At 46.1% G+C, this 25,890-nt stretch overlaps 1 protein-coding gene across 1 annotated transcript in view; it reads left to right on the forward strand.

Moving 5' to 3' along the window:
- Positions 1-24,209, forward strand: part of PLXNB3 (plexin B3) — a gene marked incomplete at its 5' end in the record, with an annotated part of 46,039 nt that extends 21,830 nt beyond the window's left edge. Inside the window, 21 exons of the mRNA XM_080988540.1 lie at positions 175-280; positions 1,153-1,283; positions 1,402-1,578; positions 3,194-3,392; positions 3,484-3,723; positions 5,955-6,116; positions 8,077-8,225; positions 8,346-8,446; positions 9,239-9,456; positions 10,119-10,297; positions 11,014-11,080; positions 12,057-12,378; positions 12,608-12,711; positions 13,004-13,091; positions 14,200-14,369; positions 16,146-16,306; positions 16,475-16,622; positions 20,456-20,520; positions 21,463-21,538; positions 22,980-23,054; positions 23,430-24,209. Coding sequence (XP_080844666.1) covers positions 175-280; positions 1,153-1,283; positions 1,402-1,578; positions 3,194-3,392; positions 3,484-3,723; positions 5,955-6,116; positions 8,077-8,225; positions 8,346-8,446; positions 9,239-9,456; positions 10,119-10,297; positions 11,014-11,080; positions 12,057-12,378; positions 12,608-12,711; positions 13,004-13,091; positions 14,200-14,369; positions 16,146-16,306; positions 16,475-16,622; positions 20,456-20,520; positions 21,463-21,538; positions 22,980-23,054; positions 23,430-23,534 — 3,043 coding nt within the window. The remainder of the gene's footprint in view (positions 1-174; positions 281-1,152; positions 1,284-1,401; positions 1,579-3,193; positions 3,393-3,483; positions 3,724-5,954; positions 6,117-8,076; positions 8,226-8,345; positions 8,447-9,238; positions 9,457-10,118; positions 10,298-11,013; positions 11,081-12,056; positions 12,379-12,607; positions 12,712-13,003; positions 13,092-14,199; positions 14,370-16,145; positions 16,307-16,474; positions 16,623-20,455; positions 20,521-21,462; positions 21,539-22,979; positions 23,055-23,429) is intronic.
- Between the last annotated feature and the right edge of the window lie 1,681 nt (positions 24,210-25,890).

Here is a 25,890-nt window from a genome sequence, read left to right on the forward strand (position 1 = left end):
ATCAGGCAAGCAGAAATGGTTGAGTTTATGGGATGGTCTCCTTAGTGCTGTGTTTTGCTTCTTCTTCCTCTTCTGGCCCACCGGCTCTATCACTTTTGTCCTTGCTCTTCAAAATGTCTGCCATGGACTTTGGCAGGCTCCTTCATGACAGGGCCTTTCTGCTGTTCTCTACAGGATTGTGTGTCATGTTTCTCCTGGAAAGCGAGGCTTATCTGGCCCTGTCCAGGTCACTGTAGGAGACCGTCCGCCAGGGGTTTCTGAGACTCACTTCACTTATCAGGTCAGTATCTTACAAAGGACTGGCGGATGCCCAAGGGGTGGGTCTAGGGAAATACTCTAGCTTGGAACTGGGGGACCAGGCCAGAGATAAGCGTATTTGCTCCTAGTGGTTCCCTAACACTGTAAACTTCCTCCATGTCACTACTACTTGGGAGGGAAACGGGAGGGAGAAGTCAGATGTTGGCAACACACACAAGCATGTCCCATTTAAGCCATGGTTTAGCAAGATATACATGAGCAGGAAGGAGCCCCTGTGAGCCTCAAGCTCAGGGGCTTCTCTCCCACTTCCCTTTCTCCCCTTGCAGCTGGAAGGCGGATTATGGCAACTTCCCACCCCCTTTCCCATTTTCACTGAATCTTGACTTGTCATGTTGCCCAAACCCAGGTCTCTGGTTTATAGGAACCGGCTCCTAGGGGCCCTAGGTCCCTTTGCCACCCCCCAATAAAATATTTGAGGGAGCCAGGCCCTGCAAATTGGATGGGCATTGCCATGCAAATGGTGTGCGTGCACCATGTCTTGTGATTGCTTATGTGAGATGGGGCTTACCTCCCCCCCCCCCCGATATTTTATTCAAGTTGGCACCCCTGCCAGACTCTGGTTAGTTTTAAGAAGCCAGCTTCAGAAATCACAATTGGGAGTTCACTTGTTTTGAAACTGACCAGAGCTGGTCATAAGCCACGACCCCTTGTTCAGGCAACAAGACAAGGCCTTGGAAGAGCAAAATTGAAAGCTGCTGAAGTCCTCCTCCAGGTCACTTGGGGGGGGAATGGTGAAGGGGAGGCTTGTGGCCGCAACTTCCTGCCTGTACGCATAAAGTATAATATGTGAACCTAACCCCTGTCCCCAGGCCTAATGGGTGCTTCTTTCCCCAGGACCCCACCCTTCTTGATCTGCACCCCCAGCTTGGCCCCATGGCTGGGGGCACTCGAGTCACCATCACTGGGGAGGAACTTCTGACAGGCACTGAGATTGCTGCCTACGTAGGGGCGCTGCCCTGTATTCTGTAAGTGGTGTGGCTTTTTTCATCGCCCCCTGACTTTGACCCTCCTCCTCCTCCTCCTCTTCTTTTCTCTACTAGTTTTGCCTCAAGCCTTCACTTAACGTCTTTGCTCTCTCAACAGCGAGGAGCCTGTGCAACCAGGAGCCATCGTTTGTCGTACCAGTGCTAGCCTCAAGCCACAAGAGGTGTCTGTCTGGGTCCAGTATGAAGGGGCTGAGCGCCAGCTGCGGGGCAAGACCTTCCATTACACACCCAACCCCCAACTCACTGCGGCTTCCCCACTCACCAGCTTCCATGGGTAAAAAGAATGTAGGGGAGCGGGAATGATCAGAGCTGTCACCCAGTTAAATAAAATATTGATTCATCAGTCAATTAAATCTACATGAGTTTGCTGCAGTTAAAAAATGTAGTTTTGCAAAAAGACCAAGCTTACTTTGTTTTAAAATGATGTATGCATATACCACAATGCGTATATCTGTGTTTTTCTTTAAGTCTTCCCCTTCTACAAGGAGAGATGGGTGACTGGCCTTGCCATCTTCATTTTTATAACCAAATATATTGAATTGGGATGGGGGGAGAGACATTACAGTCCCAGTGCAAATCAATATGCATGCATGAATGTGCTGGCTATTTTTTATTTGTAATCAGCTCAGCAAGGGCTAAAACGTGAATGATGTTCTGTCAGGTTTGGTGCTAAATTCTGAAAGAGGTGCAGGGGTTTCAGGCTGAATGTTTGCAGATGTAGCTATGGGTCCCTGGGCTTCCTTTAACTTGAGGGGACTCAGTAAAGGAATAACTCAAAGGTTAAGTTTTGAAGGGAGTGAAATTTGGATGTGAGTAGGTGTTTTGGGAGGGACATACCATACCACTGCTCTACCCGGACACTGAGATCCAGTGCTGAGGGCCTTCTGGCGGTTCCCTCACTGTGAGAAGCCAAGTTACAGGGAACCAGGCAGAGGGCCTTCTCAGTGGTGGCGCACGCCCTGTGGAATGCCCTCCCACCAGATGTCAAAGATATTAACAACTACCTGATGTTTAGAAGACATCTGAATAATAATTTATATAATAATAATTTATTATTTATACCCCGCCCATCTGGCTGAGTTTCCCCAGCCACTCTGGGCAGCTTCCAATCAAGTGTTAAAAACAATACAGCATTAAATATTAAAAACTTCCCTAAACAGGACTGCCTTCAGATGTCTTTTAAAGAGAAGATAGCTGCTTATTTCCTTCACATCTGAAGGGAGGGCGTTCCACAGGGCGGGCGCCACTACGCAGAAGGCCCTCTGTCTGGTTCCCTGTAACTTCTCGCAATGAGGGAACTGCCAGAAGGCCCTTGGCACTGGACCTCAGTGTCCGGGCTGAACGATGGGGGTGGAGATGCTCCTTCAGGTATACTGGACCGAGGCCGTTTAGAGCTTTAAAGGTCAGCACCAACACTTTGAATTGTGCTCCGAAATGTACTGGGAGCCAAGGCAGGTCTATCAGGACCGGTGTTATGTGAAGGCAGCCCTGTTTAGGGAGGTTTTTAATGTGTGATGTTTTAATGTATTTTTAATCTCTGTTGGAAGGCACCCAGAGTGGCTGGGGAAACCCAGCCAGATGGGTGTGGTACAAATAAATTATGATGAAGATGATGGTGATGATGATGCATAAGGAGCAGCAGGTGGAAGGACAGAGATGGTTAAGGGAGTCAGGCATCTGAGGAGGAAATGGAGGCAAAGCAAAAGTAGGGTCACACGTGGACCCCTGCAGCTGTGAAATTCCCATGGGAATCTGTTTGGACCTCTGGTCTGAACCAGCAGGGCCGCTCTTATGTTCCTGTGACTGTAGTGCCTGTGTCAAACCCACGGGTGGCATGCCCTCCACTGCTTCAGCCACATCTCACCTTCCTGGGTGCTGTGTTTCTCCAGGGGCGGACGGATCATCTATGTGAAAGGGACTAATTTGGATGTGGTGCAGCAGCCACTCATCAAAGCCATCCTGGAGCCAGAGGAGATGGCAAGTGGAAGCAGCCGGGAGAAAAGAGCCTGCGACTCCTTGCAGGGCCCCCACATCCCACTGACCCCAGCTCCACCCCACCCCTGTGCTGAGGTGGGAGACATGTTGGAGGTGAGTGCAGGGAGGAAAGGAATGCTTTGGCTTGGGAATTACAATTCAGGGGTCTCTCACTCCCTCCCTCTCCCTTCTTGCATCTCCACAGTGTTGGGAGCCTTGTTGCGCCAATTCGTCCACCCTTCTCCTCTGCCCATCACCTGCTGTGCCACCCAATGCCCGCTTCCGACATCTTCGCTTTGAGCTGGATGGACTCCATGTCCCCTTCAGCAATGCCAGTGGGGGCCAGAATTTCTCCTACAAGCCTAATCCCCACCTGCGCTGGCCTGGGCGGGATTCCACTGGACGTCCTTTCAGTCTTAAACCTGGCAATGTCTTGGACATTGAGGTGAGTGGCCATATTAAGGTGAGGTAAGATCTTGGAAGTGGGGAGTGGAGTCCCTAGGATGCAATAATCACTCCTTTGCTTCCTAGCACAGTGATACTGAGTGGGGCGTTTCTTACTCCTACCCTAAAACTTGCTCAGCTGCCCTTTTATGCTGCTGCCAAGACCTGCAAATCCTCATTGGTGCCCTGTATGTGGATTTATTGAACACACAATTGCAGTGAAGTGGTCTTGATTTGAAGCAGTCTTGCATTGACTGCATGCCAGAAGAGAGATCTGAACTGCAGCTTGGAAAAGCCAAGCCACCGTCTGCAAATATAAAGGCCCACTCAAGGTATTTTGCTATCTGAGGCAGAGCAGGAAGTGGTGACCCTGCCCCCAAATCAATGGTCATTGTACCCAAGGGCACTTGAGGCCAAAGATCACACAAGGACTTCTCCCCCTCACTGGCAGTAAAAATACAATACAGTGGTACCTCTGGTTACAAATGCTTCTGGTTATGAACACTTCAGGTTACGAGCTCCGCTAACCCGGAAGTAGCCGCTCCTGGTTGCAAACTTTACCCCAGGATGCGAACGGAAATCGCACGCCGGAGGCCCCATCAGCAAAAGCGCGCCTCAGGATAAGAACAGTTTCAGCTTAAGAACAGACCTCCGGAACGAATTAAATTCGTAACCAGAGGTATCACTGTATAGTAAGTTAACTATCAATATGCTGCCCTACAATCCCCAACCTCCAACCTCTAGCTGACTAGAAAGTCAGGATGTCAGGAGGCAGTACATTAATAGGGCTGTTCTGCTGCTTCAGTGAATAACTGGGGGGGTTATTGGGTTTTTTTGTTACTAGGTTATAGGGTTGCCATACATCTGCAATTTCCCGGACATCGCCAGGATTTGCTCGTCGGAAACAGCGTTGGGATGTAAATTGCTGAAATGTCTGGAAAAATCCAGACACATGGTTTAAAAAAGTTCAAAAAGTTCGTTTTTGTACCTGATTTTGCAAAAAAAAAAAAAAGGCTCAACAACTTTGGGCAAAACTTTAAAAAAACCCAGCTTTTTGAAAGATAGCAACCCTATGTGTTATGTATATTTGTGTTTTTAAATTGTAAACCACCCTGTGATCCTCAGATGAAGAGTGGGATAGAACTTTAATAAATAAAATAATAATAATTGCTACGGGAACTGTTCAAGAAATATATGTATGTGTGTATGTACAGTATATGTTTGTGTGTATACATGTTTGTGTGTACACACACACACACACACCTATACACATATACACATATATGGATAGGTAATGGGTAAAGGGACCCCTGACCATTAAGTCCAGTCGCAGACGACTCTTGGGGTTGCGGCGCTCATCTCGCTTTATTGGCCGAGGGAGCCGGCGTACAGCTTCCGGGTCATGTGGCCAGCATGACTAAGCCGCTTCTGGCGAACCAGAGCACCTTCCCACCATAGTAGTACCTTATTATCTACTTGCACTTTGACGTGCTTTCGAACTGCTAGGTTGGCAGGAGCTGGGACCGAGCAATGGGAGCTCACCCCGTTGTGGGGATTCAAACCGCCGACCTTCCGATCAGCAAGTCCTAGACTCAGTGGTTTAGACCACAGCGCCACCCATGTCCCTATATATGGATAATACCTACTTTTAGTACTAATTAATACTAGTAGACTGCAGGTTGTGAATGCATGAATTGCACTAACGTTTTCTGGGGCGCAATTATTTTCTGAATTAGTATAAATATAGTATAAATAAGTTTAGAAAACGGTACTGCAATTCATGCATTCACAACTTTCAGTCTACCTATTGAGCACAGCCCAACAGCCCTATCTTGGTGGCCAGCTGTCCTCTCAGCCCCCCTCCTTTTGATGGTGTTTGTGTGGAGGGGGTGGCCAGTCTTATGCAGGCAGCAAAACGGGTAGATTTATGGCATCATTGGATGGCTGCATTTGGCTTGATGGGTCACAAACTGTGAATGCCTAGTGTTGCTTCTTTAGCTATTAGCACGTGAAGTTCTTGCCTTGCCTTCTCTTGATGAGCTCTTGGGCAATTGGCTGGGTCTGTCTTTATGCCTAATGGTGAGATCAGAAGGTATTGGGCTGGTATTACAGTGTCTAGCTTGGAAGCAAAGGGGATATGGGGTTCTGCTGGCCAGCAGCGCTGCTTCAACTTGTGTGTACATACAGGGAAATTCACCTTTTGCCTCTTTCTCTCTTTCTGCTGCCCTGCAGGGAGAAGGCTTGACCCTTGGCATCAGCAAGAACGAAGTGAGGGTCATCATTGGCAACAGCATCTGCACCGTCAAGACCCTAACACTGACCCATTTGTACTGTGAACCCCCACTGCAGCCCCCACAGCCACTTAATGCTTCTTCTGTGCTCCCAGAGTTCATTGTGAGTAGGTTGTAGGGAAGGGAGAGATAGGCTGCATGCAGGAGTTAACCTCTTTGGGATTCCCCTTGTAATGGGGAAAGTTCTTCCTCTCTTGAAACTTTGGAAAGACCTCCTGCGTGGCCTAGATTTTATCAGGCAACCCTACCTCTCTTACTAAGAATGTAACTTGTTTAAAGTGCATATATAAGCTCACACCCTTGTAGTTTGCATAATGACAAATTAGTAGCTACCAGAGTCAAGTTTCCCACTCCACCCAGAGAGTGTGTACAGGAATCAAAGGTCTGCACAGTAATGCTATATTGGTTTTATGCCTGTGTTAACTGCCGTTGCTGTGGCTTTTTCCTGGTAGGTTGTTGTTGGAGATCCCAACCCCATAACAAACAATTCCCTGAGGAGAGGGAGTGGCTTAAACTGGTTTATGTAGTGTAAATATGTACTTAGTGATCAAGATCAAATTTAGAATCCTTTATGTGGCCTTACTGTGTGTGCAAAGGTATTAAGGAGATAATGAATGGAGTTGTGAGGTCCTGCTTATGTGTCCTTCCTTTTCCTGCTCCAACCAAAAGTCACTTGGTTGATGACTGGGATCAGGATTGCTAAACCCTGACCCAGAGGTGGTGGCTGCTTTTGCAGACTTGCAGGCCACGCCCTGTGTGGGATCAGTGCTCAGAAATGCATTTTTTACCTGTTTCTGTCCATTTTTTATGTGCATGTAACATACCTTCAGTCCTCCCCCCCCATTGGCTGGTTTAAATTATTTGAAAACTTCAAGGAACGAAACAGTTTTGTTGCTATAAAAAAGGTCATAGAATCCTTTTATTTTTGGCTCTCCTATATCTTCAAAAATGTTAACATGCTGATGTAAAGCAGATACAAAAAACAGCTAGGAATTGTTTTAGTGTAACATCATATACTGTTTTTGTAGCTCTTTACCTTTCCTTGTTCAGATTACAAAATAGAGTATATATTTCAATTTTATTTTAGACGTAAGGCTTTTGGCTGACATATGGGATTTTAAATGTCCATTTTCTCAACATCCCAGTGTCACAGAAGGTTGGTTTGCACACCAAACTGTGCCTTGTTTAATGTCCTACAATTGGTTTCATATCATATTTTGTAAATAGTTTTGGTGTTGCCCAAAATAATTTTTTAAGTGGTTGCCATTTTGTGATTCCACACCCCCCCCCCAACTTAGGCATCTAAAAAGCTTTGTGTTAATTATTAGGCTTGCCTTCAAAATGTCATCAAAACAGGTTAAGCAGTGTGGCAGCAACAGCAAGAGTTGGTGTCTACACTCTTTGTGGCTACCCTGGGCAGAGAGTAAAATGCATTGGTCAGATACAGACAGATTTGGATTCAGCCGGTCAAAACACACTGAAGCAAACACATTCCCCTTAAGTAGGCTAAAAGCTTGTGGAAACTTGCTGGCTATCATGCCCCAATCTTATGCTTCACTGTGCCTCTGAATTAAATAGTAGGTCAGAACTTTTCAGTAGATTGTGGGAGACTTGTCAGGAAACAAAGAGGAGAGAACTATCAGTGCAAGCTGAGGTTTCCTCATAGTAGTAGGAACAACTGTTTTAGGGTTAGGTTTTGTCTTTGAAAAGTATGGAATCTCCTGCTGTATACAGTTAGATCTGCAGGCTTGGAATGGCCCTTCTTTATATATTGTTGGACTCCCATCAGCCCAGTCAGCATGCCCAGTGGTCACGGATGATGGGGGGAGGGGAGTGTTAAACACATCTGGCAGGAGGGTGAACAGGGCAAAGGAGACGGAATTCTTCAAATTCCATAATGATTTCAGTTGATCATTTGAACTGGATTTTGATTCACAAAGACTTATGCCCCAGTATATTTGTAAGTTTTTAAGGCGCCACAAGACTTTGCTGTTTTGCTGCTACAGACAAATCCGGCCACCTCTCTGGAGTCATATTTCTGTGTTGTCGTTGTCCCTTTACAGGTGCAGATGGGAAACTTGCGCCTGGATCTTGGCCGAGTTCGCTATGACACTGAGCCACCCTCCCGTTTCCCACCGGAAGCCCAAATTGGGCTGGGGGTGGGGGCAGCCGTGTTGGCTTTTGTAGTGCTGCTGCTCATCCTCATGTACAGGTATCAACATTACGATGTTTCAGGGGGAGGGGGATGAAACGTTGCCTTGTTTCCTTCAACCCCGCCCCCCAAATCCTTGCTTCTGTAAAAACTGTGTTGCTCCTCCCCTCATCCTGGCAGGCGAAAGAGCAAGCAAGCCCTACGAGACTACAAGAAAGTGCTGGTGCAGCTTGAGAACATGGAGATCAGCGTTGGGGACCAGTGCCGCAAGGAATTCACTGGTATGGAATGGGGGGGGGGAGCAAGTATGGAGGAGGGAGGAGGTGAGTTTGAGCCACAGGCAGGAGAGCAGTGGCACGAAATAGACGAAGGAACAGCTTGAGGAGGGTGGGGGAAGTGAAACTATGCTTTTCTGAATAATACCTGAATGATACGGAGGACTAGGAACAAGGTTGTGTTATCACTCCCTCCACCCCCTTGTAATAACCCTACTCTCGTAATTATAAGCAGCAGTCTGGGGCACAGAAATTAAGCAGGTGACATGGAGGGAGGTGGTGAGACAAATTTCACTTGCCTAATTTCTGAGTGCTGGGCTGTTCAAAGCCAAGAGTTGGGGAGCCAGTAGCCCTTCAGATGTTGTTGAACTTCATCTCCCTTCATCTCTGACCCGTTGGTTGTGCTGACTGGGACTGATATGCATTGGAGACCAACAACACCCCAAAAGCCACAGGTTCCCCGTTCCTAGTTTAAATGTGCAGGATTTAATGAGTCTGTGGCTGTATAATGATTGATTGATGATGATGCACAAGAACAGAGTTCAAAGGGTATTTCCTGAAGGGATACATTTCCAGAATTTCAAAAAGGAAGCTGTTTTGAGATGAATTGCAGAAGGATGTTTGCTGAGAATCGCTAACAGCTACGTATTTGGGTAAAGAATTCCATCAAACGGGGATCTTTTCTCCTAATGTAATGGTTGTGTGTTGCTCACGCTTTTCTTTTGCTTTTCCTCTCCACCCCTCTCTTCATTCTTGCCTTCCCACCCGTCTCCCAACACAACCCCCTGCTTGCTTCAGACCTGATGACGGAAATGACTGACCTGAGCGGGGAGCTGGAGGGGTCAGGGATCCCATTCCTGGACTACAACACCTACACCCAGCGGGTCTTCTTCCCGGCTCAGGGGGACGTGCCGTTGCGGCGTGTGCTGGATCTGCCCGAGGGGCGCCGTGCCACAGTGGAGCAGGGCCTGGGGCAACTCTCCAATCTGCTGAACAGCAAAGTCTTCCTGCTGACGGTGGGTGATCTGGGGGGATAAGAGGGAAGGGTCCAGAAAGTGGCTGAGCTAGAGGGTCAGTGCTATGCCATACTTGGGGGCATTGGGAGTGGGGGGAGAGGTTTCTTGTAAGTGGAGATTTTTGGGGTTTTCTGTCTGTGTATGAATGCATATGAATGCAAGATCAGCCGTGTACCTTTTTTAATTTCCAGATAAATTGAGAGAGCGAGTGCCTTAAGGAGCACAATTCTAGTTGTACTGAACAGTAGGTGGAGATACAGTATGGAGAGACTTCAGTTCGAGAGCAGCTGCTTCTGAAAGTCTCCTCCTGCATTTAGGCCATGTAAATGTGTGCTGATAACCTCTGGGGGTCGCATTCTGGCACCTCCTTGCTCAGGGATGGGGAACCTGGCACTCTCCACATGGTGCTAGATTCCAAGTCCCATCATCCACAGCCAGCATGGCCCAATGGTCAGGAAGGATGGGAGCTGTAGTTCAGCAGACCATCGGGGTGTTTATGTGTGTGCGTGCTTTAGGGGTTTTGTTCTGCTGTATGAATGGATGAAGAAGACACACAACATCTGCCCCGAGTTATGTTTCCTGCTCTGGAGAAGGAGTAGGACTGAACGGGTTGTGTGAGGATTCTGGCAGAGGTGATGAGAGTCTTCCCTTGCTGTTCCCAGTTAATCCGAACTCTTGAGGCCCAGCCTACCTTCTCCCAGCGGGATCGATGTCATACAGCATCACTGCTCTCATTGGCTCTTCATGGGCGCCTGGAGTATCTTACAGACATCATGCAGACTCTGCTGAGTGATCTTGCTGCCCACTGCGTCACCCGCAATGCCAAGCTCATGCTTCGCAGGTAGGCCCTGTGTTCAGGATGGGGCATTGTGGAGGTGGGGAAAGATGTCCTTGTTCCAAGAAGTCCCCATAGGTGCCTTCTCCCACTCCTTCCCCTGGGGGGGGGTGGATGCTTTCACAGTTGGTGAGGGCTGCCAACTGGCAAGAATTTTTATTTGCCTGGCCAGAATTAATCCACCTGGCTTGCTGCCAGAACTGAAGAATGCAATGCCCTGCCCCCGCCAAAAAAAACCTGTTATATTTTGCTGGTGTTTTATGTCCACAAGGTAATTAATGCTTAAACTGGAATGCCTCAAAACACAAAAGTGCTGAAATAAATTAGAGATGAGGAGCATTTCAAAAACTCTAATTTTGCTGCTTTATATTAAAACAGCAAGTTTTTTATACTTCTAAACAGAAAGCAGTTCCTTGAACTAGGTTTAAGCATTCTATATATGTTGAGAGACTGTCCTGATGTTCTTATAAACAGCAACACTTAAACTTACTTTCCATCAAAAGGGCCCTCAGTACCTGTTTTTAAAAAAGTATTCATCTTAAGGTACCACAAGTTATTATTTCATAACCACTCTACTTAATCCTGCAGAACAGAGCTTTGAATTTAAAACTGTGGGCAAAGGATTGCTGTCACCATCTTGTGCCACAGCTGGTAGCATATCTTGGCATGAGTGGGGAGGGGGGACGCTAGCAACTCTACTTAGCTCCTCAACTGTCCTGCAGGACAGAGACCATGGTAGAGAAGCTGCTGACCAACTGGATGTCCATCTGCCTCTACTCCTATCTCAGGGTAAGTTGTAAAGCCTGTTTGGATGATGCCTTCTGCGTCTAAGGTGGGACTTTGCACTTTTAAACTTAAAATCCATTGTTGTATATTGTTTTAAATGTTTGTTTTGCTATTGGGATTGTAGTTCCATTTGTGTTTCTCAAGCTGGTCTCTGACCGTAATAAATTTCATGTTTCATGTCTAAGGTGGGAGGTGCAGCCAGGAGGAGGAGACCTGGTTGAAGGTGGGGGAACAAACTTGCCCCACATTTTTCCACAAGTGCTCACTCTCCTGCTAATTGTTCTTGCCTAGTCCTGTGGCTTGTTGAGGCTTCATAGGGGTAAACATTTTATCATGCTCTCTCGTCCCACAGCTAGTCCAGGGCATGCCCAAGACATTTTGATGCTGAAGGCAGAACAACCCAGAGTACCCTATCCAAACATACTTAAATTCAGAGTGGAGTGCAATCCACCTTGTGCAAGTGATTATATTCATTTATTTATTGCACTTTTATGCTGCTTGAAGAGGCACATGTGGTTTCCCTGCCCCCTTTTATCTTCTCAGCAGTCCTGTGAGGGAGGTTGGGCTGAGCAAGAGAGTGCCTGGCCCAAGGCCAGTCTGTAAATGCTTGTGGATAAATAGGAATCTGGGTCTTATTAAGTCTTGTGTGACACTCTAGCCAGGACACTACATCAGCTTTCATAGGAAATGTGTGTAGGAAAACGTCTCAGTGGATTGGATCTTTCTCTTCAAGCTTCACTTGAGAACTGAATTAAGTGGCCAGCACCACCACCTGTGCTTTTTTGGTACTTTGCTTGGAATTTCCAAAAATGTACACTGTCGTGATGGTGGGTCTGGTAGAAAAATGTATGATTTTGAGGCTCCTACTTCTAGCTGTGCAGGTGTGGGGTTGTTAAGTGCAGTGCAGGGACTGTAGTGACTCTGGAGCCCAGGCATCCTTCTCATTCCTTCCCCTCCTCCTCTGTGTTTTCCAATGAAGGAGGTGGCTGGTGAGCCCCTGTACATGCTGTTCCGTGCCATTAAGTACCAGGTGGACAAGGGCCCAGTGGATGCTGTGACAGGCAAGGCCAAACGGACACTGAACGATGGGCGGCTGCTGAGAGAAGACGTGGAGTATCGGCCCCTCAACCTGACTGTCCTGGTGCGGGGGGGCGGCCCAGGTGGTGCGGGTGAGACTCAGCGCATCCCAGCCCGTGTCCTTGATACAGACACCATCACTCAAGTGAAGGAGAAAATCTTGGACCAGGTCTACAAAGGCGTCCCTTTCTCCCAGCGCCCCTCGGTGCACTCCCTTGACTTGGGTAAGGAGTCTTATTCTTCATTCTTCATTCTCCATTCTCCATTCTCCACTCCCCACCCCCCACCCCAATCTGTGGGTCTTCCTTTGGATAAGGAAGGACCAAAACCTGTTGAGGATGTTTAGTTCATTTTGAGAGAGGCCAACATGAAGTTGTCCTGGGCTTGCTGTGGAGATTTGGGGGCAGGGGGTGGAAGTAGGAGACCCTCACCTGCCACTCTTCCTTTCCTCAGAGTGGCGCTCAGGCGTTGCTGGCCACCTGACTCTTTCGGATGAGGATCTGACCTCCATCACGCAGAACCAATGGAAGAGACTCAACACTCTACAACATTACAAGGTATGGGGTTGGGTGGGATGCAGCTGAGTGGTAGAAGCAGGGAGGGAGGGAGTATGGAGTCGGGTAGCCAACGTGGTGCCCTCCAGACTCCAGTTCCCATTAGCACCAGACAGAATGGCAAGTGGTCAGGGTTGATGGGAGTTGTAGTCCAGCAGCATCTGGAGGGCCTCACATTGGCTACCCTGACCGTGTCTGCAATGCAGGGCTTCCACGTTTTGCTTCTGGCAGGAGACTCATGGTGCTGGGAACAATTTCTCACCTTCTTGTTTACTGTCCTTCCTCTTTTCCCCAGGTTCCAGATGGGGCCACAGTTGGCCTCATTCCCCGCCTTCACAATGACGTCTCCCAAGGCACCAGCCAGAACTTCTTTTCGGGAGAAAGTGAGTCTGCCTGTCTCTCTCTTCCTTGAGCCATTGCTCTCCCATGCAGTAGAGCAACCTCCTTTTCCCCTCCTCTCTGCAACTGGCAGCAACTTGTACACTGCAAAGAGATGTGGTTTTAACTATGGGCACAAATGGTGAGCAGTGCAGCTCAACTGCAGTGTGTGTGTCATAGGTTGGGTAGGGAAGTCTCTTGCCTGTTCATGGAGGGAAGCACCTTAGCCCTTTTTTTGTAATGTGTGTGAAGAGTTCCTTAATTTTCTAGCCTGAAAAAGTAATGGAAAAGCTCCAGACCAGGAGACTCTAAAATTAATGCCTGTAGATGTTTCTTCCTTCTCCTTTTGTACATAATGGTAATTCAAGTTATCACATGAGAATAAGCTTGTTTTATTTCTGTATCTATAGAGGCCTTTTGTTTTGCAAACAAGGGAGTCAAGTTTTTTCTAGTCTTCTTTTAGTCTAGGAAAGAAGAGCACAGATTGACATTTGTTATAAATGCTCTGGGAGTGGCAACAAGAGGTGCACAGGGCCAGAGGCAGACAAACTGGAAACTTCTTAGGGAGGTACTGGAATTAAGAGTGTGAGGTGGTTGAGGAAAGGCCTGTGTGTGTGTGTGTGTGTGTGTGTGTGTGTGTGTTGCTTTTGTAGACCTTTAACAGAAACTCTAAACATTTTTTTAGATTTTTCTTTGCCACCTGGAGGATTAGATACTTCTTTGGCTCCCTTTTACACCCCCCCCCCCAAAAAACCTTCAAATGATAGCATTGTTTATGTGAGAGCCATTTAGATTCTGCATTACAGAAGAATATTCTGCACTTGGCCATGATAAAAAGTTCCCAAACTTCTGTGCTGCTTCCTTTATTCCTTGGGGGTGTGGGTGTACAGGCCATGTCAGTCCCACCAAGCCTCCCACTGGGCCCGGGCCTCCTCCTTCCTTCTTGCAGGCATCATCATTTATCTCACACCTTTGTTTGCTGCTGCTGCTGGTAGCCATGACTGGGGCCCTCACAGTTGCCTCAGCTGTCCACAGAACAGGCAGGTGCCCTGAGGGCTGCCCAGTGGACTGCCCCATTTTCCATTGTAATGAATCCTGTTGCGCTCTTTGCAGACACTCCAATGCTAGAGGATGGTGAGGATGGGGGGCTACGCCTCTGGCACCTGGTAAAGCCATCTGAAGAGCCTGAACTCACAAAACAGCAGCAAGAGCGGCGCAGCAGCCTTCGGGAGCGTGCCAAGGCAATTCCTGAGATCTACCTCACCCGCTTGCTTTCCATGAAGGTAAGAGGGAAAGCATTTCCCCCCCTCCTCAGCCATTCTCCAGTTATACCAGCCCTTTTAGAGCAGTGGGATTCTTCAGAGCCTAATCAGGATTTCTTCCGTGAGTATATCAATAATGACAGACACATTTCCCTGCGTGAACGTGACTAGGTGCCCTTGAACAGGGCTTCTCAAACCATGGTCCATGGACTGCCAGTGGTCTCTGAGCTTCATTTGGGTGGTCCATGCTGTGTCCACATTCAATATTGTATTGATTTTTCATATTAATTCTGTGGAGTTCAAGTTGTAACACAATAAAATACAATTGAAGAAGCAAAAGAAGAAATAAAAATACAGTTGAAAATCATATAGCGTCTAGCTCAGTGCATTACACTTGCTTACAACAGGCAGGAAAGCAATTGTTGTCCACCAAGGCCCTCAGCAATTTTCAGGTGGCCCAGGAATGGGATGAGTGGAGTTCGAGAGCCACTGCCCTAGAATATTTCCTGGGTTCCTTGACATGGTAAATCTGAAAATGTTGGCTGCCACATCTAGAAATCACAAGGGCCTTGTCTCCCAGCCTGCAAGCAGTGCAGATGAAAAGTTTTGTGTATCTGTCATGGGCAGTGCTTTTTTGCTAGAAAAATAGGTGCTGGTACTCACCAAGAAGTATCACACTTTTTAACAACAACAAAAAGAGGCTCTGGTACCATAAAGTTGTTACAGTAAGTGCCACACTTTTTAACAACAAGAACAAAGAGGTGCTGGTACTGTATACTCTTGAATTCCCCCTGGGGGGAAAAAGCACTGGTTATAGGCATACAGTATTTTGCAGTTCCTGTAGACTAGACTTTCCCTGAAGATACTGTTGGACTCCAAATTCCATCACTTCAACTATTGGTACTGCCGGCTGGAGCCGATGGGAGTTGGAGTCCAACAGTATCGGGAGGGGATCTGTTTGAGGAAGGCTGCTGTAGACACTGCTCTTGGAAGTACCCCAAGATTAATACTTAATACAATATAGAATAGAACCTTGTTCTGGTTGTGCTTCTTGTTGTTGCTGCTGCTGCTGCTGCTTTGTTTCTTACCTGCGTTTCACCATGAGGTCCCAGGTCCAGTTGCCAACAATTTAAATTAAGAGGTTAGAATAGGGTTAAGTGGACAGCTGTATATTGACTACTCTAGGAATTTTTTTGTCACATATGCAACACATCAACAGTTGAACAGGTTAAATCTTGTTTGTTTGGTGTGTGATGATTCTTAGCCTAAGGCAGTTGCCAAAGATACTTCATACAGTCCTCTAAACTGAAGGATAAACAACCAGTTCAATTTATTTGACAATTTTGAAACTAGTTTGTTGGCAGATGGGTTTGTTTTGTCCTTGGCAAGTTCCATTCCATATAAGTCAAACTTTTCCATCCATATTCAGTTTGGGGCTATAATACAGTAATGTTGGAAATGTATTTAAGACTAGATGCTCCTGAGAGCATGACAGTTGTTGTTTTGAGAATGGAATGGGCTGGAGGGGTCTACTGGAGATGAGATCCCAGATCTATAGGCTTAGCTGTTGGTTTAAAGTTCTTTCAAGGAAGGAAAAAGGGACTCCCCGTGTTATGCTTTCAGGAGCAGTTTCTGTCAGTCTGTACAAAAAAAAAAGGTATTTGGACACCAGATTGCTCTGTTGCCAATGCAGGACGCTGTAGAAACATGCTGTTATTTATGTGGCTGATTCCTGGCTGTCTCAGCAGTGCACCTATGTGTCTCTAATCCCCTATTTTTTCCATTTATTCTCCAAAGGGGACGCTACAGAAGTTTGTGGATGATGTGTTCCAGGCTGTCCTGAGTGTGAACCGCCCAGTACCAATTGCTGTCAAGTATCTGTTTGACCTGCTGGATGAGCTAGCAGCGCGGCACGGGGTCACTGAGCCAGAGACGCTGCACATCTGGAAAACAAACAGGTGGGGTGGACACAGGGTTGCTAAGGCAGCATTGGCTGGGAATGGATGGCGGCAGTAGGAGCTGAGACTGGGACAGTGGGTTGTAGAGACTGAACATTTTCCACCAGAAGGGCTGAAGACAGCCAGCCAGTTGCTAACTTGGTTTCTGCCTTTCCCTCTTCTCCTTAGTTTGTTGCTGCGCTTCTGGGTGAACACACTCAAGAACCCACAGTTCATTTTTGATGTGCGTGTCTCTGACAATGTGGACGCCAACTTGACTGTCATTGCTCAGACATTCATTGATGCCTGTACAACTGCTGAGCACAAAGTTGGCAGGGTAAGTTTATACATCTGCACACGTCTAAAGGTCACACCCATATCAGACCAGGATCAAAAGAGGACAGGTAGTGCTTGCCTTGATCCATTTCCCTAAATGATGAAGTCAGGTGCTTAACTATGGCCTGCCCTCTGTTCTGAAATGGGATACTCCAGGCATTTAACTTGAATATGGATCCCATTGCCACTGACAGAGATAGCCAATTGCGCTGGGTAAAGGGGGGGAGGGGGCTTCATTTCCCCCAGTATTTTTGGGCAGGGGGCAGTGCCACCCCAATACTGAGGGGGCTGCTGCCCCCGCAGCCGTCAGTCACCCTCCAAGTGCCCCAGCCTCAGCCTCTGCACGGCAGCCCAGAAGCCAGGCAGTGGCTGTGACAAGCTTGGGCAATCTTTGCTTTGCTCATCCCAGCTGCAGCCTGGCAGCCCAGAAGTCGGGCGGGGGCTGGAACGAGCAAGCGTGGAGATCGCCCTCCACATGCTCCGCCCCCGCCCGCTGGCATTATGTGACATGTTGTGTGACATGTTGCATGACTGTGCCCCCTCAATGTGGGGGATAAGTTGGCACCTGCTGTTCAACTATGGATTTTAGATGCCATTTCGGCAGCAGATTTGGAGACTCAGAGAGAGGGTCTATGTGCGAGACAGTCCACTGGGCGAGACAGTCCACTGGGACTCTCCTATTCATTTTAATGTGGAAGATTCCCAGGGGATTCCCATGTTAATTAGCCATTTGGATTTCCTGCTTGAGGCACCAAAATCTCTTGTCCTACGCCTTATAATCGCCACGATTTTAACCCTCACAGTTAGCATACTGCCATAAACAGAACAGGAACAAAATGGATGGCACACACCAGAGGGACCTTAATCAGACTGTTTGTTTGAAGAGCAGCTGCATGAAACACTCCATATTGGCTCAAGGAATGGAAACAAGTGACACTTTTTGAAGAACAAATCCTCCATGAAACCAGGCTTTCATGGGAGCAAAGGTGTCTGTCTTAACTAGCAGAAACCACCTTGTCCCATCTCTACTGAGGACCATCTCTGATGTCCCAGAGGAAGTGGAGAGCAAACTTCAAGATATTGGACAAAGGGGGAGCAAATTTTTCCCCAGTGCCACAAATCACTGGTTGCAAGTATGAGCATGACTGTTCATGTCTTCTTGCATATAAAGGTATTCATTAATGCAATAGTCTTGACATAAGAGCGAAAGTCCCATTCTTAGTTCAGTGGTATCTTATAATCCACCAAAGTATCATCTCGATTCCAGTATGTCTGTTGTGGTTTTGGCCTGTTTCAAACACTTGCACAGAAGTACTGATTTCAAGATGCTTATTGCTGATTGTGTGAGAATGACGTTTCTCCCATCTAGGCCATTTAACAGTCAAACCTTCTTAATTACGTTGCATCACTCCACTTGACATTCTGTATTGCAAAACATCTCATTTCCCGCACCTTAACATTTTATTCGTCTGGGTACATATATTATTACATGTTCAAAATTGTGGTTACAAGCAGTTCCAAATCCAGGCATGCCAGCATACACTTAGGTTGCCAGTCAGAACTGTGGGGGCTGCACCTGGCCCCCCAGTTTTTCTGGGCTCCCCTCTACTTCCTCAACTTGAGCTATTTTCTTTGGGGATGTGCAAGGAGCTATGTAGAGCATTGAAATACTGCCCTCTTAAACTGGAAATCATTCTCAGCTGTTTAATGCCCTCTGATAATTTACCCAGTGTTGCCCACACAATCAAGCCTTAAGGTGTTTTAAAATGAAATCTGAGACTGCAAGGATGTTTGTGTGAAATGTAAAGGGAGACTTGACTTATAGAGCCTTTTTGATCTAAAAGTCTTATCTCTGCCCTCATCATAGAAATGTTGGAGTTTTCCCTGTTTGTTTGTACAACAGTGAATGAGTGATGCTCTGCCATGCTTGGTCACACACACACACACACACACACACACACACACACACAGAGAGAGAGAGAGAGAGAGACAGACAGACAGACAGACAGAGACAGAGAGATTTAGACACATTACCATATGTTCTAGACCTGAACTTTGGCTCAAATATAAGCCCCAAATTATGGCCCCAAGTGCCTTTCCCACATTCTGGTCACTCTCTGGAAACATATGGGTTGAGGGTCTCAGCTTTGTTTTCCAGAATTTCTGAAAACAATTTTCAGGGGATTTTTTTGTAGATCCCTGAGAGAAGGTTTGCTGGGCCTGAAACATGTTGCATATTAAATCGTGTCTTAGATATATTGGGGCATGTTTTTCTTTCCTTTAAAAATAAAATACAGGTACAGCTTATTTTTGTCATTTCCACGCAAAACCCAGCAATTCTAGAAGATGAGGGTGGGGGCAGGGAGAACATCCTGTAGTATTGGGGACAAGAAGGATTGTTTCTGCATGTACTGTAGAAGTTGATCTCTCTCAATCTCTCGTAACAGCCTGTCAAACTGGTCAGACCTGACTGAGACCTGCTTTTGCCACCTCTCAGGCATCATTCCCAAGGACTGGTGGTTCTCTCAAATCATTTTTTTTCATGACCAAGAGCTCACTTAATTATGTTTTTAAAATGTAGGCATTTCCATTTTTAATTTGGGGTTTAGTTCAGCCACCTTACTCAGCAGCTCATCATGCCTCTCTAGTGTTTTGCCAGGAGGCCCTTTCAGAAATGCCCAGCTCTGAGGTTTTGTTCAGAATTCTGGATTTGCTAAAGAAAGAGGGTTGTGAGATCAGGTGGGAGGTCCCTCTTGGGGGAAGGGAAGCCATGATGTTTAAAGCAGCACAATAGGTAGGGTGGTTGGTGCTTTTCACTTTTAAGCCATGTTCAGAAATAACAAATCATTATTTATGTTTGGATGCAAAAATATCTTGGCAAAGAAAGTATGCTGGGATTTAGAATTAGCACTTCTGTGTTTTCTGTTCTGCATTAATGATGCTGGCTGGCTGGATCAAGCCAAGGTCCATTTTATCCAGCATCAGTTCTCAACAGCAGTCAGCCATATGCCTTTGGGAATCTCAAAAGCAGGGCGCTGAGGTGATGGCCATCCCATTTGTTCCCAGAATCTGGAACTTAGGTGGTACATATACTGCCTCTGTTCATGAAAGTTCCATCTACCTATCAGGGCTGGCCTTGCCACTGGACACAGGCAGGTGATCACATTAGGCACCTGATTTTGGGTTTTATGAAAGGTTACATCATCATCATCATCATCATCATCATCATTATTATTATTTTACTCTTCTTCCCCTCTCCCCTCCGTGTTTTTTCTTAATACCTGATAGTAATGTCCTTGAAGAGGGCTTTACTGAGGTGGTAAATCTGTCTATGCTGCAAGTAGGTTTCAGAGAAAATTGGAGATTTATGCATGCAGACAACTATGTCAGAGAAAAAGCTATGCTGTAACTCTTCTCTCTAATATCTTTTTATTATTGATGATGAATGCAGGGGTTTTTTGTATGTAGGAGAATTTCCTCACCTGCATGTGAGGGGGCAGGCTTTGACTCTTCACATGCTCAGAGGAACTTCCCCTCCTCTCTGTTAGCTTTGCATAGTACCGCATTGGGAGTATGCTTTGGAATGGGCTCCTATTTAAATGCTGAATTGGTCTTATAAACTTTACATTTCCTGTCTCTCTTAAAATGCAGTCTGGACAGCCTGAAAACTAACCAGTTGCACCCCATACCATACCATACCATACCATACCATACCATACCTACAGGTGGAGACATAATTCTTGAGTCTGACTTCTGTCCCCTTTCCGAAAACTTCTTCAAACCTTATGTCACCTTTTGTTCTCTCTCCCTTTCTCCCTCTCCCTCCCTCCTCAGGATTCACCAGTCAACAAACTACTCTATGCCAGGGAAATCCCACACTACAAACAGATGGTGGAGAAGTAAGTGTGAAAAACAGAAAAAAAGGTTGTTGTGGTAGAAGAATACCTAGCCCTGCAGAAAATGAGAGGTTGTGGGTGTGTTTGGGGAAGCCAGGAGTCCTGGGAGCTGATTGCATATTTTCTACGTTTTTTAAAAAACATGCAAAAGGAAATACTAATTTTGCAACAGTTATAAATTATGCAAATAGAGCAGATTTACATCCCCCCCTTATTTTACATAATTCTGCCAGTGATATGGAAGAGTAAGGAGCTAGGCACGGCTTTGAAGCTCCATCTTTAATGGGAATCTTATTAGCTTCCTCCATGGCTTTGGAGATTTCTCAGTCAGCATCCACAAACATGTGAGCATATCTTCATAAATTCCAGATTCATAAATTTCTTTTATTTAATGAAGATATTCTAAGGGATGGAGTAGGAACTGGCAAGCCACTCCAGTATCCCTGCCAAGAAAACTCCATGGACAACGGCGTGCTCTGGTCCATGGGGTCATGAAGAGTCGGACAAGACTAAACAACTAAACAACAACAATTCTAAGAGAACTGAATCCTGCATGTTTTCTGCACAGATGCAAAATCATACCTTCCGGACCACATCCATTTAATCAACATTGCTCAAAGATTTCACATCCAAAAATGCATTGAAAGGGTGAAAAGGCCCACCATTTTTGTTACCCAGTATGAATGAGAGAAATGCTTAGTGGTCTTCTCCCAGTATTGCTTAATTAATTAATTAATTAATTAATTTAATTTAATTAAAACAATGACATCTTTCAGCATACTACAGAATGAGGAGAGGGTGTCGTAGACAGTGTTGGATGTTATGAATGTTGCTGGCTGGCTTGAGAATGTCATTTTTAGGGCAGGCAAAGGAGACTTGCATTGCAGTGTGGCCCCTCCCCACTAACCTTTCTCTTCTCTCCCCCCCACCCTCCTCCACGGTTAGGTATTATGCTGATATTCGACAGACTGTTCCTGCCAGCTACCAAGAGATGAACTCAGCCCTGACTGAACTCTCGGGGGTAAGGGAATCCTGCCATGATTCCAGAACCAAAAATAGTATTTAAAAACTGCACTCTCTCCGCCTCACTAATTTTAAAACTCTCCCATGCTGACTTAATCTGCCACTTTCCTACAAGGAAAGGTTGCGTGGCAGAGCAAATAAATGCCTCAAAATCAGTTGACATATTCAGTGGATTTTCATGATGTTGACGATGACTATTACTATCATCACCATCATGAAAATCCACTGAATATGTCAACTGATTTGACTTCAGTATGTGGGTGGGTGGAGGGGAGTGGTTGCTGCACAGTCCCTTGATTTTGAGGCATTTATTTGAGGCAGTAGTAGTAGTACTATTACATTTATATGCAGTCCATCTGACTGGGTTGCCCTAGCTACTCTGAGCAACTTCCAGCAAAATATAAAAACACAATAAAGCAACAAACATAAAAAACTTCCCTATACAGTGCTGTCTTCAAATGTCTTCTAAAAGTTGTGCCATTCCAAGTTATGTCGAGGATATGTTGCAAGAGATCTTGGAAAGTCTTTAAATCACAGGTTGAGCAAGGGCTGCTTGCTGCAGTTTGGCCCAAACTTGGATTGTTTATATAGGCAACTCCCCATTTATGAGGGGGTTACGTTCCGAGGCACCACGCGCACACAGTATGTGAAATCCTGTATATTTGGAACACCATTGGGAAGAAGTCCCAGCAAAAGAAGAATGGATACAAAAACTTATGGAATATGCAGAAATGATTAAACTTACTGGAAAAATAAGGAATCAAGATAACAATTTTTTAAATAAAATAATGGAAATGGTTTATTGACTATTTACAATCAAACTGTAAACAGATAAGAACATTGGCAGGATCATTGTAATAACCTGCAGTTTTATAAGCGGATGCTCACATATTGAACATGTGTCAATGGGGGGTTGCTTGTATTTACCAGATCACTTCATCATATACCAGTCCACTAAAACTGGGGCAGGGCACCTCTCTGCGCACAGGCATGCATTCGGCTCCCTTGTTGGGATCCCATCAGCAAGGTCTGCAATCACACAATGTCCCTCCATCAATTATTGCTCCCTTTCTGAAGTTGTCTTAATTGTTGTTTTAGGGTTGTTATCAGGAAGGGTGAGAAGGGGTATCAATGAGTCTGATATAAGCATAGCATAATGTGTAGAAATATGCAAAAATACAAGGACCGTAGTTCAGTGGCAGAGAGTGTGCTTTGCATGCAAAATGTCCCACATTCAATTCCTGGCATCTCCTGGTAGGTCTGGTTGAGCCCTCCTTTTCTGAACCCTGGAGAGACTCTGCCTGTCAGTGTTGACAGTACTGGGCTAGATAGACCAATGGCCTGACTAGATAAGGCAGCTTCCGATGTCCACGTGTAGTTGTAGTGAAAATGTAATTAAAACTGCTAACGTTTCATTTTCCACCCTCCTGTTTCGGCAGAAATATTCCTCTGACCTCAACTGCCTGGTGGCCCTGCAAGAACTTTATAATTATATTAACAAGTACTATGATCAGGTATGATAAATCCCTTGAGATTTTGTACTTGCAGGATGTTGGTGGGGGTGGGACGGAGGGACATAAACAGACCAATTTCTGCGGGAGAGGGTGGGGTGGGAGTGAACCCATCTATTCTAACCCATTCCCTGCAGAGAGGTTGGTTGCTGGGAAGGGAAGGCCTGTAGGACCGGGATGGGAAGCATGTGGCCCTCCAGATATTGTTGGACCCCAACTCCCACCAGGCCCAGCCTGTATGGCTAGTGGTCAGGGATTATGGGTGTTGCAGTCTGGCAGTATCAGGAGGGCTCTGGCAACAAGTTAGCCAACCCTGCTGTAGAAAGACTTCTGCTACGATAGGTAGGCAAAATATTGACTTTGTGTGCCTCTTTGCAGATAATCAGTGCACTAGAAGAGGACCCACTGGGCCAGAAGATGCAACTGGCATATCGACTGCAACAGATTGCAGCTCTCGTAGAGAACAAAGTTACTGACTTGTGACACTCCTGGGTCCACTACCTGCTCAGATTCAGCACACACGAGAAACTGTACAATCCTAAACAGGTTGACTCAGCATGAAATCCCACTGAGTACAATGGGGCTTAATTCCCTAGCAACTGTGCTATTTAGGGTTGCAGCCTTTTAAGGGGGCAAGGTTGAGCCATACTGAAAGTTCCCTGCCACCTCTGTGCATGGGTCTGTGCGCACGCCATGCCTCCAGTCAGTGCCTTAACTGCATAGAAGCTGCCAGGGTCTCTCGCACTCAGTGCTCTTTCTCTCTCTTTTTTAAACTAGCTGCAAAGAGAATCTTCCGAGTCCAATACACTGGATTTGTAAATAAAAGGGTGTATTTATTTCTGTGGCTCTCTGAAAAGGGTACCAGCTACTGTCTCCCACCTTTTGGGGGAGTGGGGTTGTGGCAGGTCCCTGCTGACCACTGCAGTCTCTGGGATTTGGGGGATCGACCCCAATTTCCTGGCTGGTAATGCACTAATATTGGGGTGGAAACGCCACCTTCCTCTGAACAGACTCTACTAGTCTCTCTTTTAACTTTCCCCATCTCTCTCCCCCCCCCAACACCCCCATTTTATGTATATATGGGAGCTCCCTGCTCCAGGATTGTATTTATTTTAATGAGATTTTGAAGAATAAAAAAACCACACCACTTTTCAGAAAGGTACTGTTGTCTGGTTTATTCACACAACCTAAGGGAAGAAGGGAATGGAAAGGTTTGCCTTAAACAAGTTACTAGATGATTCCCACTTGGTAACTAAGGGGTGAAAGCTGGTAAGACGGTACATGAACTGCCTCCGGAGAGTTAAGATGGGGTGGAACTTGTTCCCATTGGTCAGGCTCTTTCTCACAGGACTAGTTGATTAGAAACTGCATGTGTTCCAAGTTGCTGTGCATTCTCTGATTCCACACATACATGGAATACAGTGGTACCTTGGTTCTCAAACTTAATCTGTTCCGGAAGTCTGTTCCAAAACCAAAGCGTTCCAAAACCAAGGTGCGCTTTCCCATAGAAATTAATGCAAATTGGATTGATCCGATCCAGACTTTTAAAAACAACCCCTAAAACAGCAATTTAGCATTAATTTTACTATCTAACAAGACCATTGATCCATAAAATGAAAGCAATAATCAATGTACTGTACTATAAAATAAATAAAACAGTATTGTAGATGATAAAAAAATGTCAAGAATTTTTTTTTTTACCTGCACTGATAATAGTCATTGTTTGGATGGGGCGCTTTTATCCATTTCTGCAGTCACGCAATCAATAAGTGGCTGAACTGGGTTCCACACAGTCACAAAAACAAATTAACCGAAAAAGCCTCGAAAAGAAAAATGCAAAATAAATAGCAAAAACAAAAGCGCCAAAGAATCCATTCCAGAAGTCTGTTTGAGTTCTGAAATGTTCGAAAACTAAGGTGCAGCTTCTGACTGCTGCAGGTGCCCCAGAAACAATAGCTGACAGCCGCATCGGACGTTTGGCTTCTGAAAAACGTTTGAAAACCGGAACACTTACTTCCGGGTTTTCGCCGTTTGGGAACCAAGGTGTTTGAGAACCAAGGTACCGCTGCATGGTACTGGGTATGCTTGCCCCTGCACACCATGGGTGCACATCACTCTATGCAGTTGCTTCATTTTTTAAAATCCAGTTTCTGCTGATGTGCTCTGCTCTGTTGCAATTGCTCAGAAGTCCTAAGTTGTGTGCTCTGTGGTTAAACTACTTCTTGTAACCTGCTGTTAACTATACTAACTGTTATTTTTTGTAAGTTGCCCTGAAGGCCCAAAGTGGGTCAAAAGAAGAGCAGGAAGTTTAAAACACACACCAGGGTTATCTGCGTTACCTTAAGAACTTGAAATCTTTTGCTGGTGAAGTAGTAGTGCAAGTTCAGCTGCTGCTGTCAAGATACAACTGAAGCAGTCGATGCAGATTGAACATAAATATGCCTAGAGTCCCAGTTTCAGTGTCTCCTCAAAGAATGCAACAATGACTTTACATGTGCATTCATTCATGCATATAACCAATCTTCCCCACACAGGGAGAGAAACCAAATCTGTACAGGGGGAAACTGTCGTCATGGGGCGGCCTCCTTAAGAAGTGCATTCAAGGGCTGTGAGCTCACGATGAAATGAAGATCAGGGGACAGAGCAACTGTGCAAGGCAGAGAACCTCAATTCACCCACCTCTTGCAAGATGATCTTCTATGTGTTTCTGCCAATTGTTTTGCCCTAATCCTGTTACTAGGGATGCGGGTGGCGCTGTGGGTTAAACCACAGAGCCTAGGACTTGCTGATCAGAAGGTGGGCGGTTCGAATCCCCGCGACGGGGTGAGCTCCCGTTGCT

Source organism: Podarcis pityusensis, assembly GCF_964106645.2.
Source record: "Podarcis pityusensis genome assembly, chromosome: 17".
In the NCBI taxonomy this organism is placed as follows: Eukaryota; Metazoa; Chordata; class Lepidosauria; order Squamata; family Lacertidae; genus Podarcis; species Podarcis pityusensis.